We start from the raw sequence: 21,369 nt of genomic DNA, 5'->3' as shown, positions 1-21,369 counted from the left end.
CTTTCCTTGCATTCCTCTTTTCCTCTTTCCTTCGGTCTCCAACTTCACTCACTCCTTGCCTTTATATTGTTCTTCCCATCTTTTTCTGCCTCCTTTGATCCCACTTTCTTCTTTTTTTTATTTTCTTTTTTTCCCTCCTTCCCAACTTTCCCCTCCTTTTTCCTGTTCTTTTCCTTCTTTCTTCTTTTTCTTCCGTTCTTTTTCCTTTCCTGTTTTTCCTTCATCACTTGTATATTTCCTCACTCCTTTGTTTTTTCTTTCCACCGTTCCTTCTTCATTTTCTTCCCCTTTCCCTTTCTTTTCCTTCTTACCTCCTTTCAGCATTTTCCTTTTTCCTCCCTTCCTTTCATTCCTCCATCCATTCCTTCTAGCTTCTTTCTTCCCTTTTCTTCCTGTCTTCTTTTTCCTTCCCTCCTTTTCTTTTCCATATATTTTTATGTTTTTTTCCGTCTTTGTCCCTAACACACACGGTTGTATTTATATATTGACATGTGCATATTTTTTATCAGGGTGGCAAACACGACTCTCTGGTGCCTGGCTGAGTAAATGTGCTCTGAGGTGATTAGCTCCTTTATGAATAACACTCCTGTGTGACTGATTTCAGTGTTTCAGGTGGTTTAATAACGCAGGATCTCCTGTTAGCCGTCAGATTGATTCTTTGTGGCTTTCCTCTTGTGGCTGATTGAGGAAGGATCGTTGTGTTTGTGCCTGACAGACTCATAACTGCCGTTAGATCTTTGCAGTGTGAGCTGCTTTTCATGGATAACATTTAATGAATTCAGCGCTGTGCAGAAACAGCCTTAATTGCCCTTTTGTGAAAACTATTTGCAATCACTGTTCTTGGTTTAAATTAACCTTCTACCTCTCAGAAGGATGTTTGCTGTGAAGGAAACACAATTTAGTCCACAAAATCTTGACTAATGTTTGCATATTTGCAATTAAGGATGTTTTTTAATGGCTCATATCTACCTGGCACTATCTGAGCTGGCCTGCTGGTTAAACTCGCCCATCTGGCATCTCAGAATCTCATTATTATGCAGCTAATAAGCCCAAATTTCCAATCTACAAAAACCCTCTTTATTCTCTCTGTGGGAGGAAATCGTTCACTATGCTTGTGTCTGATAGTCTCTGGGTTCAAGGGAAATTTGTTCTCAGCGTCGCAGACTTTGATGATGTTTGCCTTCATCACAGGTTTCTTAGGCTTATTATCCACAGGACCGACTTCATCCAGCGTCTGAGGAGAAATCTAACCAGATCAATGAGACAGCTGCAGGATTATTTTCTCACGTCAGTTTCATTTTCTTTTGCTTCAGCAGTGGTTTGTGGTTAGATTGAAGTCACTTTAATATGAAGTCATTAAATGTGCAGTTTTTCATGCGATGTGTGTTTGAAACATACTAAATGATTAAAATTGTGGCTGTTTAATTAAATATCAAGTTTTATACTAGAAATTTTCGGTTAAAAAAAATCTCCTTTTATCACCAGTCTCTTCAAATAAAGGGAAAGGGAACTAGTGCCATAAACTAAATACTAAATGATCCAAAATCAACAAAGCCTAACATAAAATGGGAAAAGCAAGAAAAAGAATAAGCAACAACAAGGGAATCAAGCAGGAAAACCAAGAGGAAACGGGCAAGAACAATGGAAAATATGGAGGAAACACAAGGAATAAGAAGGAGCTAAACAATAGAAACAAAAGAAGAAAAGCAAAATAAAACACAGAAGAAACACAGAAGGAAAACATGGAGGTCAAGCAAGTAAAATAAGAAGCAAAAGAAAGTAAAACCAAGGAGGAAGACACAGAGGAAAGGGAAGATTTGGAGGCAAAGCAAGGGAAAAAGAGGAAACAAACAGAAAACATGGAGGAAAAGAAAGATCTGTTTTCTGATAATCATTTCCTTCATATACAATATGAAAATGTAAGTCATATATAAGCTCCTCCATTGATGTTCATATCACACCACAAACAGCTCCTGAAAGTGAAATCAGCTGCATAATCAAACAAGTGAATAAGCTCATTCGTTAACTTTTACCCTCATCAAGCAGGTCTGAATAATTTCACTCCATGCTCATCTTCTCCTTCATTAGCACTCTTCAGTTGGGTAATTGTATAGATTTGACATAAGCTTTAAATCAGTAAGCAATCAGGACCGTCGTCACCGGTGAGATCCAGTCATCAATCAGGTGTTTATCAATAAATACTGGTGAAAGACTTCACTTCTCTCGATTATTCAGCTCTTGTCTTTGAGCTGTTTCCAATCATGGAAATGAAGGGCGCCGGCGATGTGGCGATGCCCTCTATTTGAGAAAATCCCCCCCACCCCCCGAGTTATGGGAGAAATTTTGTGTTTATAAGCTGCTCGCTGAGCATCCGTGTGCAGGTTTATGCAGCTTCTGGGATTTCTAAAAGAGTCAAATCAGTTGCAAAAGTTTTAAAATGAGTTTCAGAGTTTCTCCCCGTGCTGAATATTCATCTGATTATCAGGCGGACTCAGGTGTGACCCAGTCCTGATACTCTCACTGATTCACTGGGATGTTGTAGTGGTTTGTTTCGCTCTGAAATTGCATCTAAAATCTAAAACAGCATTTATAACACCCATGAGACTATTGTAAAAGATTTGTTTTTAATAATTAACTAATTATTAGGCCTTCCCTCCCCTTCCGCCAAGAATTGTTGGCAATTGTTTGATAACAGAGTTACTGCTAAAGTTACGGGCTACAGCATGGCGTCGCCTATTGGATTTTGAAGCCAGAAGTGACCATATTAGCAGATAGATTAGTAAACTGCGTTTTTCAGCTGTGGGTTGCAGCTGTCTAACTGTTATGAAGCCTCTTGGTGTAGCTAATCAGTAAACTTGGGATCATTCAGTTATCTGATGAACTGTAAAATTTTGTAAAACCTTTCCGGTTTTACTGAATAAAAGAGTAATTAGCAATATTTTTAAAAAGGCCACAAACAAATCAATAAATTCAAGCCAATTCAGTTCAATTGTATTTATATAGAGCCAAATCAGAACTATAGATGACTCAAGGTGCTTTATATTGTAAGTTTAAGACCCTACAATGATACAGAGAAAACGCCAACAATCAGATGACTCCGTATGAGCAAGCACTTGGTGACAGCGAGGAGGAAAAACTCTCTTTTAACAGGAAGAAACCTCCTGCAGAACCAGACTCAGGGAGGGGCAGCCATCTCCTGGAACCGATAAATCAATAAACAAATTATTCTCCTGAAGACTAATGCAGCCAAGAGTCTTTTTACAGGTGCCCCCTGCTGGTCAGTTAAAAAAAAAATTCAGGTTTACAACATGTCTTGATGCAGGCTCAATCATGCAGGTAAGGAAATCTCAAAAAGCTAATTCTCTTCACCTTATTCAATGGGGCTAGTTTAATGACACACTCCCAAAGGGATTTGTGTGTCCTCCCATGGACCTTTCACTTGTTAGGCGAGTGTGTAAACCACAGTATTTCCTGTATGAGCTACACAGAAAAACCCATCCGAGGTCTGAAAGGGGAAGATTTTCCATGTAAATGAGGCAGCGGTCGGTCTGATTTCTTTCTCTTTTTTTAGCTCTTATTAAAAGTGTAAATCATACTTACGGCAGGCAGAGACTCGGCTCGCCCCCTTTTCTCCTGCTGTGAGATGCACAGAGGAACTGGGAAGCTCAATCAAACACACTCCAATTACAACAAAAAGACAGACAATTAATTGTTCCAATAATCTCCTTTAATTGCCTGCTAATTAGCAGGCAGTTATATTTTGCCTGGCAGAGAGACAGTGAGAGTGTGTGTGGGTGTTTAATGTCAACAAGTTCGGGAACATCACTGATGAGTGCATCAGCTGAGATTGGAGTTTTTGAGGAAGGTGCATTCAGCGTGAAGAGAGTGACATTAAAACAATAAAGATTTATCAATGACATGAAGGAAGGCTCATGCAATCACATGTTCAGCTGCATCCTAACTCCTCTGCAGAGACATTACTGATCTGTTCTGACTCAGGGGCATATTGCCAGGTGAACGTCTCGGCTGTGATCAGCGAGCCGATGTGATAGGTAGATCTATAGGGGGAAAAAACACCTTTAAAGAAAGAGAGATACGGCCACTTCATGATCTGCTGCCAGGATTCGATGATGCATCCAATCCGTAACCTGCTGCATCGTTACATTTTTAATGCAACATATTGGAAATATGAACTTTGCAGGTTTTAAAGTACAAAAAAAATTTGCCTCGATGTATCATCCCTCCAGGTTTTACTGAAATTGAATCAGTGGAGTGTGTGATATCTATAGTGCCTTCATTTGAACAGTTAGGATCATTTATAAGGCTGGTGGGATAAAGGATGGCAGGTCTTCATCAATTTAAGTGTAGGAAAGTGGCATTTTTTTAAAGCTATGATGTCCCACTGTTAGTGGAGCAGGACTGGAAGGACCCACTGGAGACGCATATTATGAGAAATGTGTGCACTTATCCCAGTTAGAGCTGAAACAGTCAATCCTCAGCAGTATTGGTAATATTCAGTCAAAAAAAAAAAAAACCCAAACCTGCTAGGTTTGGTTATAAAGTGCCAAAAGAAACAAGCAATTAAAAGCCAGACTGACAATCCTAGAGATTTGAACCTGAGGCTTTGGGAGCCCCACAGGGTTCGTGGCCCCGGGCAGTTCCTGGCAGGAGAACCGGCACTGCAAGTCTCCAACATGAACACACTTGGAGTGCATCCACATCCAGCTGCTTAGATTTATAAATGTGTATGGTTTTATGTGCTTTAACCGTTAGTCCTGAATGAAATTGCATTTTTCATCCAAAACAAATGTCAGATTGGTGGAAATCATCAGTTTATGGCTGGGATGGGCAACATTTTTCCTCTGAGTTTCAGACTGACTTATAAAAGAAAAATAACACTGAACAGAAAAATAACACAAAGTGCTGAAAAATGTAAAAATCCATGACTGCTGACAGACACGACTCCCTGCTTTACAATAAGCCTGGATCCTTGTTTCATCTCTAGTTCTAGTCTCAGACCTGACATACAACCGTGGACTTTTTAAGCATCAGGTAACTGCTGTCTTTAACCGTATCTGTCAAAGTCAAGTTAAATTCTTTATCAACGCTGTGAAATCACACTGTCTTCCAGCAAAAGAAGAAATAGGAGAAGCTAAATAAATGAAACTGAATTGGAGAATTGTTGTTTATTCAACTGTTTCATTGTGAAAGTACACAGTGGCGTCTCTGATCTTCTCTGTGCTGCCTACAGTTAGTTAGATGTTGTTCTTTTTGAGACAACACAGGGAGGTGGGTGCTGCAAATATGAGTTTTTCAGTTTTCCATTAGAAAGTTGTTTTAATATCTGAAAATAAAAACATGTCAGGATTCAACATTAGATCAGATCTTCAGCCTTTAATGACAGTTCCTCCCCTCTGCAGACTTTTGAAATGCCAGAGCTCAAAAATGCATCATCCTCCCACACTAGGAGGATCTGGAGATTTGCAGCACACAAGACTTCATTTTTTGCAGTAGACTGTCATCAATTATAACTCTCCTTTTTTGTTCACTGACATTTGAAAATCATCTTCAAAAAATATTCAACCTGAAAATCTCTGATTATCTTGCAAACCTGACAAAGTATTTCCTTTCTTGTGCTTTTGTCATTCATTTTAATCTTCTGATCATCTGCTTATTGCTAGTGCTCCTATTGATGGTCTAGCTGGATTTAGCAAGAACTTTGGTTTGTTTCTGGACTTGAACTCAATAAAAAGTCAAAACCAGAGATCACACGCAGGGCTCAAACCCAGAGACCACAGGGACCAACCTTAGAGACCAAGCCTATAGACTGCAGGGACCAAACGCATGGCTTAAAACCAAAGACTAAACCCAGAAATCACAGGGACCAAATTCAGAGAGTAAATCTGCGGAACAAAACTAGGGATCAAATCCAGAAATCCCAGAGCCCAAACCCTCAGGGACTGAGAGTTGAAACATAGATCATTGGTAAACCCTCACTTTTGACTTCAGCTTTCTAGTACAACACCTGCAGTTACTGTTATGACCTCATCAACCCATTAATCAATTGGATGCTCCTTCGGTTCTCAATGTCCAGCTTCAACTAGATTAATCCACCATTTTTTTAACATAATACCATAAAATCAGACTTGAATTCTCTTTCTGCCTCCCTTCACACTTGACTGCAAACCCTTTTTCTCAGTGCGCTCTGAAGGTGAAGATGACAGTGTTGTCACTTATTAAATAAATTGCTTTGGCCAGCTGACCAAATTGTTTTTGGAATCTGGAGAAGGTCATAAAGAGAATATATTTCCAGATATTTTTAATAAAAAGACACTTTAAATTACCCGAGAGGGTCTAATTATCTACCAAAGTGTCAAGGAGAAATGACTCAGAGCAACATGAATCTCTAAAGTTGTTTTTATCTGTGTCCGTCACCTCTGCCTGCTCATTTATTTTTGTATTCCAGCAGTGTTCCTTTCTTCTGACTTGTCTTCATCTCACTTTCTTCCTCTTTGTACTTTCACTCAGATGAACCCTCTGTCTTTACTGTCTTCACAAACCTTGATTTGAATTCCTCTTTGAAAGTGATCAGAACTAGAGTTATTACCGGTGACATCTCTTGGTATTGATTCAGACTGGTCACGGTACAGCTGGCCTTAATGAACAATACCATACATGTGAGTGTTTTCTCTCTTTTGCCTCCTTTTATCTTAAAGCATTAAAAGAATTTAACTTGGGGGCTGATGCTGTCTGTAGCTTGTTTTCTTCAAACTTGATGATTGTTCTGAGAGGAATCCCTGCAGACCACAAAGTGTTTGGCTGACGACAAACATGATGCAGAGTGCTGCTTTCCACTCAGATTTCTTCATCACCTCTTGTTTGCGTTGTTTAAAAGCCTGCCCACAAACAAACCTGTTTTTTATGAGACCAGTGACCCTGCTAGGCAACAGCATGCGTGGCTCTGGGGTTGATCCTTCCTAACAGAGAGCAAACTCCAAGTCACATCAGCAGGCAGGTGGACCAGCCTCAGGTCCTGCAGCGAAGCTGTGTTTGTACATGGCGAGACCCGACATGAAGCTGCAGGGCGTCATGAAAAATTAGTGTCTGTGTCTGGAAAATAAGACACATGCATCTGATGGGGTCAGCAAAAACAGACAGCAAACTGTTTATTAAAGGCGGACATCTGGATTCTGTATTTTGAAGCCTTAACGTTTTTGTAGAAGGTAGAAGTGACCATATTTGGATATATTTGATTAGCAAGCTGCATTTTTTAAAACACAGGATAAAATCGCCAACAGCAGCCACAACCGAAAAGTTCAGTTCAGTCATTCAGCTTAGCAGGGATCTGACCACAGCTCCCTGTCAGTTATTTTTAAAAAACTCTGTAACAGCTGTAAGAAGGACAAAGAGAAACACATCCAAAGAAGGTAAAGTTTCATTCCAGGTTGAAGGTAAATATATATATGTGGACATTTTATGTCTACGAATGAGCCTCGTAGAGCATCAGTTATAGGTACTTCAGTGTTAGCATGCACCCATGTTCTTGACAGACGATCACTGCTTAACGACCTGATAAACATGGTGGTCATGGCCTCAAAACTAGTCAATGACCAACCACCGGTTGCAAGGGAAAAGTGAATACTCCTGGAGCTGCTGTGAGAGGTTGATGGCTAAATGATCCCCTGGTCAGCATCTGTCACTAGGGAAAAATGTGCATTCCCCTAGCTTTGGTCGCTAGCATATTACTGCGGTCATAGTTTGAATGGAAGTAACAAACTCTGTCCAGCTGTTCTCTGCGCTGTAGTGAAACTGAAGTGTGTGCCCCAACCGAAAAATGCAACACAAACATTTCCAGTTTGTGTTGATTATTTTGTTCTGTTAATTGTGTTAATTATTAAAATATGGGCATGTTTTTCAGAAGTTCATTATAGATGTTAAAACATAAACATGATTTGAAAGGGGCTGACCCACCCATCGGGGCCTCCCTAAGCTGGTTGCAATAACCAATTTGGTCATTTTGAAATTAAAATGTACTTTTCTGAGTTCAAAATGCAATTTTAGTTACTGTTGTTTAAAAAAAAGTAAAGTTTTAGTGAAGTAAAATGTCTTTTCATACTACTTTTAGTTTGTCGATTTGGTCCATTAAACCTTGGCGTCTGTAAAACTGACATTGCCATACATTGAGGCTAGGCTATAAAAACAACAAACAACATATATTCACTTTCACTTTTTTGGCTTGTAAATGTGACAGATAAGTTAATGCAGCTTTTTTTTAAAAACAAAACAAAACACGACACATGCTTCAGGCGCTCATGTTTTTAGTCTAAGATAAGATGGGATATAAAACAGAGGAACTTCAGCCCAAAAGGCCCATTAAAATGCATTTCAGGCTGCCAGAATTCCCAAATTTCTGTCAGGTTTTCTGAGGCAATGCCCTTGATGTCTTTATTTTGAACTATTGACATCTCTTTATAAAGTCTCTAACATCACTGGCAAACCTTAAGACAGGCTGCAAGGGATCAAAGCTCACTGACACTTGACATTAGCATTAAACTGAACCTGAACCTTTATAAACAAACACTAATGAGTGCACTTAGTCTGCATGTGAGAAACACAGACTGATTTTTCAGTTTTTTTATTCTCCCTTTTCATCTCTTAATAATATCAGGATGGATGATTCCCCCACCCAGCGTCTTTGGACATGGTGTTATACATGAATGTGTTTATGTTTGTGCTCCTCAGCAGGAAGCATTTGTCTCACATCAGATAATTTTGTGAATGCAGAAAGGCTGTTTGGTTGCAGCTTAATCCCCATTAAAAACACTGTAGGGAGACGGATAAACAGCAGAAGAGAGACCGAGGGTGTGTTTGTCCTTTCAGAGAGTTCAGGGCATGACTCAGACATGAATGATGAAGTGTGAGTAATTGCAGTGGTATATTCAGATATTTCACTTAAATGTGCTCTCTGTATATTTTTACATTTATTAAATGTCATTGTATTGCTGCCATGTGAATGGATTGTAACTTAAAACAGGAAACCTCCCATTAGGTCTGTGGATTGATTTGTGCATGTTACGTCCCCCCCACCATGGTGGTGGCAAAGGCAGGAAGGAGACAGCAACACCGGACAACCACAATCAATGGAGGAGGATGACAACAGGACAGTTAAGAATTAGGCAGGATTTAGTGGAATCTATAAGAAAAAAGGTGGGGGAGGAGGACTGGGCGGTTGAACCAAATCAAAGAAAGTAATAAAACAAAAAGAGGTCGAGAGCTCCCAGGGCCTAACTAAAACAAAAATGCAAAACAAAAGGCCTACCTAGCTGCTCGACAAAAGGTCAGTGAAAACATACAAAAGTGGCATCAACCACATACCCTAGTGTGTCTAACAGTTTAACACCTGCAATCAGTGTATAGGGTACCCCAGCTTACCTGCCCAGCCTCCCACCACACATAATATAAAGACACCTGTTCGCAAATGTTTGTCATAGCAGAAGCCAGCAACCACCAGCTGGCCAGGGAGCGGCTCATTTGTAGTGATCCTTGGCGTGTGATTGGCCAACTGTGCCCAGACCAGCCAATAGACACATGCCAATCAACTTCGAACTGGCCAATAGGTGGAGGCTTGACACCTGAAAGATAAATAGAACACAAAAGCAAAGCCACATCTCTTGGCACGTAACAGTGCATGAAAATGTAGGTTGATCCATTAAGAGCCAAATGATGTGAAGCTTATAGCTTTAGAAATAGAGTCAAATAATTCTGTGTTAATGTAAACAACCAGCTCGCAAGATAAAGACAAACTAACACTGGTTCAGATAATATTTTACTACCGACAAGGTTGGTGAACAAATTTGCGACTGTCATCATCCTGAACAATCTGATTGTTAAGTGATGACGTGACGAATCCTACTTCCGGGCCTAAAGTAGTCTGCGTTTAATATGGCTTTTGTGTTGTTAACATGTTTAATGTTATGTATTTTCTTCTATTTAATCTCAAAAAGCTCCTAAAACAGTCAGTGATCACTGTTGACCTCCCTCGGCTTTTATTACCACTAATCATTTATTTAAGCTCAGTTTTTAAAACCTTAGGATGTAACTACAGCCCAGCCCATGCAGCAGTATATGAATGACTAACCTCGTATTGTGGATGGATTATCTCAGTTGTTCTCCTGAAGTTTGGTCCTTTTACAGCATCCTGCCATGCGATTACATTTGTTCCTGACCACCGAGAACACTCACGTTAACTTTTATCGAGTGGGAAAAAAGTTAGCTTGTTTATATTATGCTAACATAGCTGTGTCGCTAGCAGTCACGTAGCACATCATTATATACCAGCTAGCCCAACTTCAGTAACCCTACAAACGTCACTGCTGTTTAGTTTTCTGTCTTCATTTATGCTGGAAGTGATAGCAGAGCTGTACGTTTTAATTTGTTTCCAAAACCCCGCAGTCAGGACATGCTATATTGTATTTAGATAGAAGCTAGTTTGCTAACTCCCTGCTAACTTCTAACTCCGTTAAATGTCATAAATTCCGTTTTCATGGATGCCTGGATGTTAAACTCAATTGTTACACCTGGTAGAGCAGAATGCTGATCATTTTATTAAAGATGAAAGACTTTAGACAGTTTTTCAACTCTCAGTAATGCCATAGCGATCATTTGATATATGGACCTGCAGCGGAGTTTAGGTCCAGACACGGCTAGTGACGTCAGACTGAATAGGTGTCACCGCTCAGACCTCCACATCAGCGCTGGTGTAGCGGGAGAAAAAGTCAAAACTGGAATCAGTTGGTTTTTTTTTTTTTTTTTTTGTTTGCTCATTTTTTATTATATATAATATGAAATATTTAAGTTTATTGTATTTGCTGTAAAAAAGTTTGCATAATAAATAATATAATTTGTAGTGTCAAGCAATTTTTTTATAGATTTCTAAACTTAAATAAATATTAGTGCTGTCAATAGATTAAAAAAAATTAACTAACTAATCTCACAATTTTCTGTTATTAATTGCGATTAATCTCAATTACTTTATTAATAGCCTGGCTCCAATTACATTTTTTTATTCTTTATATTTTAAGTAATTATCGTTGTTCACCGAAGTCCAGTGGTCTCCGGTGAGAGCGACATTCCTTACTTGCACAAGCTTGCTGGACTGCTGAGCCCTCTGGTCCCCATACAAAGTGTGCAGTCTCGACACAATGGTTCCTCTCGAGGGCAGATTGTAACACTCATCTCCTGATGCAGCACGAATGACTTCTCTCAGTCCATCATCTTCTACTATGCTAACTGGTCGGCAGTTTTTAGCTATCCAAACAACCAAGGAATTGGTTACCTTTTCTCTCACATTTTTTGTTATTCGTCCACAAGCACCATACTCCTGAAGCGTAGACTGGCGAGGTCCCGTAGAGGTGGATTCAGTTGGGTGTTTTGCTCTCAGGTGATACGCCAGTGATGAACTGCTTCTGTGGTACTTGAATTCAGCGTTGCAAATTGTGCATCTTACTCTCGTTTTGTCCAACAAGCCATCAGGCAACTTCTTAAAGAGAAACTTTCCACCCAAAAGTCCGCCCTCGTCCATGCTTGCGTGTGTTAGCTAGTGTTAGCTAGATAGTAGCATGGTGTCACTTCTTCTTCTTCTTCTAATCATTTCTGTCAGGCCAAACGCCAGCATAGCACACTGTTGCCCCCTCCTCCAGAGGTGCTCATGAATTTAAAGGTCTTAGATTACAGGAAATTAATAAAAAAACAAAATCAGCGTTAAATTTTTTTAATGCATTAAACATTTCGCGTTGATCTTAACAATTAACGCGATAATTTTGACAGCACTAATAAATATATAAAAATAAATTGTTTAACCAATCTACATAACGAATAATTAAAGTTGTCCTCTAAAATAAATTGACACAAATGCACTAATATGTATAATTCAATTTTAATTATTAATGTAACTGCAATGCATAGATAAAACATCAGCTAAATTTTCTCAGTTTTGATTGGTGTTACGCTGTGAATAAATTATGAATTTATGAGAATTTATTATTTACCATTTACCAGCTCTTTTGGAATTGGGATTGCATTTCAAGTAGAGCAGGGCGATATGACCAAAAATATTTATCACGATATACATTTGAAAATTTGCGATAACGATATAACTGACGATATAATTGACACTAGACAAAATACTTTACAATTCCACAACTTTATTAGTGCAAAAAAAACAAACAAACAAACCCATCAATGTATTTTCACTTAAACAAGCAGCTGTTTTCTTTAAATGTGCATTAAAGCTATATAAAAATTTAACAGTGCAAATGCAAATTCCTTGCTGACAGTGGCATTTCCAGTGGAAACTGGCTGACATATCCTCAGCATAACCATGTATAATATCCACAAAACTTAAAAAGAGGTTATACACACACAATACGGTAATATTATGTTAAAACACAGTACGTATCACTCTGCGAGGCTCCTGCCTACGATAGCCGTAATGCTCCGACAACCCATCAAGCCGTGCGGCTTCGTAGCTTAGCAAAGTCGTACTAAAACATTTGACAGATTTTCGCGCGCCGTGTACATAAAATTGTTTCGAGGTCAGTAAACACAACCAGAATTCACACATAAGGCACACAGGATTATAAAGGGCACTGTTGATTTTCAGAAAAATCAAAGGATTGATTTTAAGTGTGCCATATTTTCGAAAAACACGGTAATAACGATGGCCCGCTAGCATGCTCTACCAAAAATAGTGCTTTGTTGTGTATCTGACGGACGAAAGCTAAACCAGTTCCACACCACTGAAGTTGCAGCATTTTTACAAACCAATTCTGGTTCATCCGTTTCATTCAACGATCCGCTTTCGCCCTTCTCATTCCCCGTCGCCGGCACGCTTTTTCCTCCATGTGCGTATAAAAACAAAGGCACTGCACGTGCGCTTTCCCCCCATATTCTATTGCGATATTTCATTTTCTTATCATTATCAACATTATACCGGTATTACATTTCAAGGGTAAAGTTGAAATACTTTTTTGGGAATAAAGGTGAAAAACTGTTATGAATAAAGTAAAATATCAAGAACATAGCTTTTTAAAGAATAAAGGTGGTGTTTTAGCTCGTCACCCTTCCTTTGAGTAAGTTTGATTAAACATATTTTCTTTTTAACAAACATGTAGCATATTAAATGTTTTGTCTTGTTTCCTGTCTTTTTAAAATTATTATATGATATTGACAGACACGAGAGTTTTAAAAAAGTCATCACTTCTCTTATATTTATTCTTTTTGTGTTTTTCTTTAGTTCTCATTGTTGGATCCTTGATGGTATGCTGGCTTCCCAACCAGATTCGCCGTCTTATGATGGCCGCTATGCCCAAATCCAACTGGACCATTACCTACTTCCGGAGCTACGTCATCCTCCACCCCGTGGCCGACACCTTCTTCTACCTCAGCTCTGTCCTCAACCCTTTCCTCTATAACCTGTCCTCGCGGCAGTTCAGGGACGTATTCATGCAGGTTCTGCGGTGTCACCTTACCATCGTGCATAAAAATCAGTCCACCGTGCAGTTCAGGGCTGCCCCCATGCAATCCCTTCAACGCCCCCTGCTGCTGAAGTCACTGCGTCGAAATAGGTCGAGTCGCACCACCGTCGCCAAAGAGGAAACACCTTCATCCTTTACGACAATTCAGTCGCAAGATGACTCGGGACTGGGCACGGATACTCAGACGTCCATCATAGGGACTGAAGAGCAAATCTTGGAGCTCAAGAATAGAAATGTACCATCAGAGTCGGAAATATAGCCTGTTGTGCGAGTCAGTGGGAGAAACTGCTTTATCCATGGATGCAGTAACAAGTATTCAGTGAGCAGACACCCTGTGCTGTGTTTATTGAGTACACAAAAAACATAGCACAGGGTGTCTCGAAAGGACATTTACCTCCAGTGATAATGTTAAAATATAATATAGAATCTTAAATACCCCAGAGCTTCAGTTAAAATTAAAGGTACAGACTGGAGGGTTTAAGGACTGTAGTCTGTGTTCTGCATTCCAGAGAGGGGATTTTTTATCAATATTTTGGCCCACAGATGAAACTGAAAGTCACATTATGATCACCAACCTTCAAGAAGAGCAAATGCAGTAAAATAGCAATGGATTTTAACATTGATTAACCCTACTGTTAGCTATGGTAGGCCATGATGTCAGTGCAAGGTCACAATCAACTATTAATCTGAAATAGTATTTAGGGTACTTAGCTTTAGCACAGTAGCTGCAAGCTGCTTTGCAAACCACAACAAGCCTAGCTCTGCTTTTTAATCCCTTATATGGTTCAATTGATGTTGCATCTGGCGCTTAATGCTGCTGTATCCATGTCAGGCTTTCCTTTTATGTTCAAGAAGGGCGGGAGGTCCCAAATCAGGGAGTAGTCAAAGTTGGAATCTATAATAAAAATTAAAAATAGAAATCTAGTGGTTAGAATTAGTAACTTAGAAAAAGTGTTTTGATGCAATGATGTTGGGGTTCTAATGGGGTTAATATTAACTTGCCAACACCTCACAGTCTCTGGCTAATCTGGAATAGCTGGACTTTGGTGTAACACTTGATGGGCCCAGCTTTGAAGCCTGAAAAGCGAAGTCGACACAAAAACCTGCATTCTTTTCAATGGCCAGCAGGGGGCGACTATAATATTTTGCTGGCTTTATGATCTAGTTTTTGGTCATACTGAGTAAAACATTAAGTGCATTTTATAAATAATAAATAATAATCATTATTAGCGTCAGAAAAGAGGATAAAAGGATTTTACAAACCAAAGGGTGAAGTGCCCTGTGGTTCCGTCCGTAGTTTTTATACCAGAGGTGTAAGTTAATTAGTCAATCGATGTTTAAGATGAGTGAAAGGCCAGCAGCTGAATTAAATATAAAGCACTTACAGGTGAATTCTGCTGCAGTGTTGAATCAGAACATTTGTGTGACTTTTTTTTTTAGAATTTTTTTTTTTTAAACTTGGTTGTACTAACTCTAGACTGTTTCTACATTTATATTTAATGGTGAACTCTAACAGTAGACTAACACATTCAGTGTTAGTCTACTGTTAGAGTTCCTAACCTCACTGATGCTTAGACCTGACGGGGAGTCGGTTTAGACCTGGAGTAGTTTGGCAAAATGCAGTAACTGAGTTCACGACCCAGCTCGATTACAGAGAGGGAGTTCACAATCTGAGTTAAGTTGGGAAATCTTTTGGTTTTTGTGCCGTAAACATGAGAAACTGTGAAACTTTAATTGTGCCGACTCAGGATTAAATCTGGCTCCTAATTATTTCATTTGTTTACTCTGTAATGTGTAGGTATGTACATATCTTAGATACATTTTTATATTGGAATAAATGTAACTATGCAACTAATCTTTGAACTTGAACAATTCAATTCATTGTGACAAATAAATTAACGTGACTTTAGACTAAAGTGTTCCTAACTGAACTAAGAAACCTTTACACGGTACTTTTAGCATCTTAAAACTGTCTTTTACACAAGAACATCATCCCAATACGGTTTCCTTTTTCAGTGTCAAAAACACAAATGTCCCAGTGCTATTACTCAGTTAAATAAATTATACTACCCAACTCACGTCTGTCAATCGGACTGATTTCATCATCACTTTGGGCATTAAGTCTCTGTCTCAGGGCTGGAGAAGAACCCACAGGAGCAGTTTTCCAGGTGTTGCTCCTTTTCTGGGGTCATCTCGTTGCCTCTCGAGTGCACCTGTTGTCACTTTGATTTGCACCAAAGCAGGTGAAATGAATTCAGAAATGTTCATTGACATATACAGCCTTTTCGCTTAAAGGTTAGATTCAGCTCACCACAGAAGAACATAAATACATATTTAAATTCTTATCATTTGCGTGTCTCAAATATGCAAAAGACACTGAATATTTCCATTTAACAAACTATAACATCATTCTGCTTTCTGTGTAGCATCTGGGTTACCTGCCACCATCACATGCTTCACCCAGGCGTCTGCAGAGGTATGCGTGCTGAAGTGTAAGCCTTCCTTGATCTGTATTCTTGTCTGTTCTCGTGCGCGCATCAGTCATCGTACTGCTCCATTACAGTCTAAATGGCTATTTTATCAAGGACATTTATGAAATTGGCTTGTGTGTATCCTAAAACTTATTTTCTAAATTTATCTAGTCATCTATGCAGCTACCTGCCGACTCCTGAGATGAATGTCCAGCCATGTCTGACTTTATCCCAAGGAGAACAGCCTCATCTTAGCTCTAATACCTCTGTGATGATTTTATATGCACTATAACAAAAACATTGATTAACTTAAAGTATATGTTTCTGTCTGTGTATCCCTGTATATACACAGTTGACAACATTTCAGTAAAGTCAGTGAGTAGAGTCAGTGTATTTAATTAATTTTTTTATTGTTTAGCAGGCTTTTAACTGCATCTCACAGTCAACTGGATTAGATTTGGGATATTTTTTGGAGCAGCCTAGAAAGCTGAGCTGGTGCTGTCCTCCTTTTTTCCAAATCACTGTGACAGTAAGATAATTACCAACAAAAACAGCTTTTTATTTATAGTGATAAACACACTGCACCCTCTGAACTGTCACTCACAATTTTTCCACATTTTAGTGCCAACATTTTCCTGTAAACATTACAGAGCACAAAACACAGAGGCGTGGCCGAAACAGTGAGAACTACATAAACAAATTGGGTGAAGTGGTCCCTTCCTGAAACAAACACAACTGTTTCTGATATCGTTAGGCAGCGAGGCAGACACAGAGAGGAGGCAATGGCACAAAAATGCAAATTTCAACGAGGAATTGAGGTTTCAGGATAGACTAAATAGGTCCGAAAAGGGCAGAACGTGCCTCAAAGCGGCATTATTTTTAATGGCTGACTGGAAAAAGAAGTCACACTGTATTGAAGTGTATGAAAAATGGCCCTCTGTTCCCCTGATCTATGACAGGGGTCAGCAATATTTATTATCAAAAGGGAGCTGAGCCATAAATGAGCATATCAACATTATGAATAGGTATAAATAATTAAAACAAGTCTGCAGTTACTTTGTATGACTATTTGGTTTTTTAACTTTGCATTTTCATAACAATAATGCCACATTCATGTTGAATTTATAACATTATAGAACTAGGATAATAAAAATTTAGTTAGTTATTTTTTTTATTAACCACCAAAGAGAACATTTGTGAAGTGAAGGAAAATCAGATTTGTTTTAAGTAAAAAGATCTGTTGGTAGTGAAAGCAATCACATTGTGTTTATTATATTTATTTCCATATACAGATTAATTTTTTATCAAACCCAGAGGGAGGCACTGGACATGGGCAAAATAGCCACAGGTTTCTGACCTCTGATCTATGACCTCAGTAAAAAACGATTTCCTGATGACAGTATGGCCTCAGTGGCTACTTTTAAGTCATACTGAATACAAAATGTTTTTAATTTGTAAGTTACAGTAAAATTAAAGCCAAAAAGAAATATACACTGGGTCATATGCAGTCCAACTGGTCACATCACAGTGGCTGCATCCATCTTTGTGTCTCATTTTTTTACTTTGTTTCATTTAGAGGCCTAAACTAGCTAAGAGGTTTTCATACATGAAACATCAGGAGTATTCGGTCAGGACATTACTGCTGAGAATCCCGAGGATCTGAAGTTGTGTTTGTTGCTTGCAGCTATTTGAGAAGTCTTTAAAAGGTATCACATATTTGCACCTTTGCCTAAAGCAGTGGTTCTCAAACTGTGGGATGTAGAACCAGGGGAAAATACAAAATGAAACTAATTGGAATTAAGAGTATGCTAATGCTATGTTTACCTTTATTTACATAATATACTTATTCAGATAAAAATGTTGAGGGTTGTAAAAAATTGTGGGGTATGGGGCATGCCAGAACAGGTTTGAAAACCACTGACCTAAAGCAGCAGGATTCATACGAGCATCCCCAAAAAGAGAGGGGTGCGCGCATTTAAATAACCTCATTCATTATTGAAAACTAATTAATTATTACCAACACAAAAACAGCATTAATCACTCTGTATACGTCACACAGTGGTCAAAAACAGAGTCACAGTTTTAAAGTTTAAACCATTTGTTAAAGAGCAGCCATCCTCAGGTGGAACCCTGAGCTTCATCATAGCTGTGCAGTATTTAAATTTATAAAGTAAATTTAAATCAAGTAATTACTTTTTTCTGCTTAAATTCAAAGTAAATATTTGCAGATTTTATTGTTGTATCATTAGTTTGCACATAGATGTTTCCCACATAGTGACTGCTCATCTCAATCTTTAAAATAAACTCAACATGGGAACAAATTTCAGGTACAGCGAACCTTAGACGTTTAAGCTGTCACGGAGGAGCAGGGAGGACTCGGCGCAGACTGAAATCTCAGAAAAACAGGTTTATTTACACACTCCAGGTGCACTATATACAGGTGAAGGAGAAGGGGGCCAGGGTTCCCAGGGGTGCAGAGCGGGGTCGGGAAAAGCGTCCAGAGTCTCCAAACCAAACACGAGAAATCTGCATACTGAGAACAAGGGTTAGCACGGAACTTTCACGGACAGAGCTCAAAACTGGCTGAGGCTAAAGTAGCACTGACGAGCGTTATTCAATAGTCCAGCGGCGAGGTGCTCTCAGTCACTGCCTTAAGTAGCGGGAGCAAACAGGGTGAGGAGCCACAGGTGATTGCCTACAGGTGGTGGAGGCCGGGAGCTCACAATGAGCTCCGCCCAGGCAGCGAGCAGAGAGAGAGGAGAGAGAGAAAAGACAAAACATAACATGTAGCCACACAGGGCCAGCCGAGCAGGCACGGGGACCATGACATAAGCGGAGTCAAGGCTTGCTGTGTTGAGAAGATTTATATGACCTCTCCAGCACTTTGAAGTCTTATTCTTATTGTCCTGGTCAGTCACAAGTTCAGCAACCCTTATTACTACATATTTACTGCATAATGGTCTTATTTTACCTGGCCAACAAAAAGCCACTTGACTAAGCAAATAGGAAAATTAGTACAGCAACAGTTACAGTTACAACCCTAACTGGAGCCAGTAGCTTCTGTTTTCTTAACCAACCTCATCTGGGGACAGATCTTGTGGTTGTGGAAATAATGTTACTCAGTTTCAAAAGGGGTCAAATGCTAAGTATAAGAGTCAAATAAGCTAAGTATTGTCCAATGTGTTAAAAAACAACAACCCAACAACAAACAAAACAAAACCTTAGAGGACAGTGGTGAACCGTCATCTCCAATGAAGAAATGTGGCTGGAAAAGATCATGATCAGCAATCAGGTAAATGTTCTGTGAAGTCAGAGCATTCCACCCCCAAAGTACTCAAGGGAGTAGGACCAAAGAGCTGTGTAGGCTTAAGGAAATTAACGAGTGGTTCAGGGAGTATGAGACATCATTTTCGCAGATGGATTGACCACTACAGAATCCAGATCTTAAACCACTGAGAATCTTTGGGATATGCTGGAGAGTACTTTAGTGATTCTGCCATCATCAATACAAGATCTTGGGAAAATGATTAATGAAAATCCGGAAGGAAATAACTGTTAATTGAAATGATGCCACGGCAAATTTGTGCCTTCTTCAAAGGTGTTTATCAAATTTCTGTTTGGCCAAACACTGTAAAACACCTGCTAAGAGGCTGAAATGGTTGTTAAAATTAAAAAAATGTTTTTCTATTATTTTATATTTGTTTATCATTTAATTTACCAATAGCCTCTCAATGCCAAAAGGTCACTAGTGAACTTTATGTGGAATCAGAACCTGTTTAGTTCAAATTATACCAAATTAACAGAACATAAAGGCAAAAACCCCATAAAAAGAACTGATTTTAAAGGTAACAGCCTCTTCTCCAACCCAATTCTAATCGCACCTCTAAGTGGTTTGTTAACAACATGGTAGTTGCCAAGAGGTTAAATAAGTCATGTTCATTTGGGAGATGTCATACATGTTTTGTTTCAGTTGGTGAATACACTGCAAAACTTGTTTTTTCCTATTCATAGAGCATAGAGCAGAAATAAGAGATTTATTCTGGAAATTACACATGCTATCTTTGCTGTTTGCCTTTTTCCACCTTGCAGACGTTCATGAACCCTCTGCTGGAAGCCGTTTTATCCACCACATCTTACCCATATTCACAACATGACACATGGCGATAACTTTGTTCACTATTGTGTCGTTTTTGTTGCAACAGAAAGCCGGGACTCAAGAACAAATGCTGTAAAAAGCCTTCTCTTGTATACATTTCAAAGCATGTAGGGCAGAGCTTGTACAGTTTCAGTTTGTTTCAACGCACATCTTAGGAAAGTTCTGTCAGCACAGGATAGAGGAAAGTAGGATGATGATGTTGAAGGAAAGCACAGGAAGCCGTGGCGTGTTAAGAGTGATGGAAGCAGATGGCTGGGGTCGCTTCTTCTGGCGTGGTCCGTTACACAGCGGTGTGTTACAGCAGCTGATGCAGACCGAGTTGAGCTTCCCGGTGCAGAACTGCTGGTAACCAGAAGAGGCGATAAGACAAGCTCCAGATGAGGCACAGGACTTTCGGTAGTGCACACCTGAAATGAGGACATAAATGGATGCATTAGGCTCGTAATGAGAGGATTAAAGCTTGCGATGGAGATGGGTAACTGGGAATTTGTTCTTTCATCTACTTGAAGGAAAACATGATTACAACACCTCTTTTACAAACAACTCTTAACGTAGCCAAGTCATTACACTTAGCTGTCCTGTGCGTCTTTGAAAAACACCTTCAAGTGTGTAAATAACTGCAATTGTGAACAAAAATTAATAAATTACTGCCTGTACTTTTTCCTTTTAACATCTGTTTTCACTTGAATCAGTAACCAGCGACTGATATAGAAAAGCCAGCAACCAGCAGCGTTGATGAGGTGTTTAAATTATTGTATAGGAAAATCTGATTATGAAGATATATATACTGTTTGCATGCAGCAAATCTAAAACATAAACTAGAGGTCTAAGGGTGAAATGTATAGAGAACTGTTTTGTGTGGTCAATAATATGGAATTAGTAAGAAGATGTCATTCCCTGACCAACATTTTGGAGATGAAATGTTAGCATTACACAGTAGCTAAATATCACATATCGTTAATATCATAGCACACATTAGCTAATGAAATAATTTGGCCAGCTAACGCACTTTAATTTGTTCTCAGGATTTTGGCAGCAGTTTAGCCTCCGATCCTGATCAGACTATTTGTTTGACTCTCTCGCTTTAACTTAGCTAGGTTATGTGAATCTGTTGACCATTAGATCATAATGTAAGCATACAAAATAATTTAAAACTGATGAGATAAGTTTAAAAAAAGCACTCGGCACAGTATTTTGCCAAGTGAGA

The 21,369-nt window shown here is 39.1% G+C and overlaps 2 protein-coding genes across 3 annotated transcripts in view; one reads left to right on the top strand and one right to left on the bottom strand.

Annotated features, from left to right (window-relative positions):
* Window positions 1-15,390, top strand: part of gpr39 (G protein-coupled receptor 39) — a 38,540-nt gene extending 23,150 nt beyond the window's left edge. Inside the window, exon 2 of the mRNA XM_004559103.4 lies at window positions 13,295-15,390. Within this exon, the coding sequence (XP_004559160.1) occupies window positions 13,295-13,794 (500 nt within the window). The 3' untranslated portion in view covers window positions 13,795-15,390. The remainder of the gene's footprint in view (window positions 1-13,294) is intronic.
* A 1,025-nt stretch (window positions 15,391-16,415) lies between these two features.
* LOC101478416 (ly6/PLAUR domain-containing protein 1-like) overlaps window positions 16,416-21,369 on the bottom strand; it is a 34,108-nt gene continuing 29,154 nt past the window's right edge. The window contains exons 3-4 of one of the 2 annotated variants that reach the window (XR_013093635.1): window positions 18,612-20,569; window positions 16,416-18,532 (exon numbers count right to left, since the gene is read on the bottom strand). Coding sequence is in view for 1 of the 2 variants with exons in the window: in XM_004559102.6 (XP_004559159.2) it covers window positions 20,328-20,569 (242 nt within the window). In the remaining variant the exon portion in view is untranslated. Of the gene's footprint in view, window positions 20,570-21,369 lie in introns of both variants that reach the window. The other variant, XM_004559102.6, reaches the window with a different exon arrangement.

This window comes from Maylandia zebra, linkage group LG16 (assembly GCF_041146795.1).
Source record: "Maylandia zebra isolate NMK-2024a linkage group LG16, Mzebra_GT3a, whole genome shotgun sequence".
Lineage (NCBI taxonomy): Eukaryota > Metazoa > Chordata > Actinopteri > Cichliformes > Cichlidae > Maylandia > Maylandia zebra.
The sequence above is the reverse complement of the archived record's forward strand: the minus strand, read 5'-3'. Positions and strand labels throughout refer to the sequence as shown.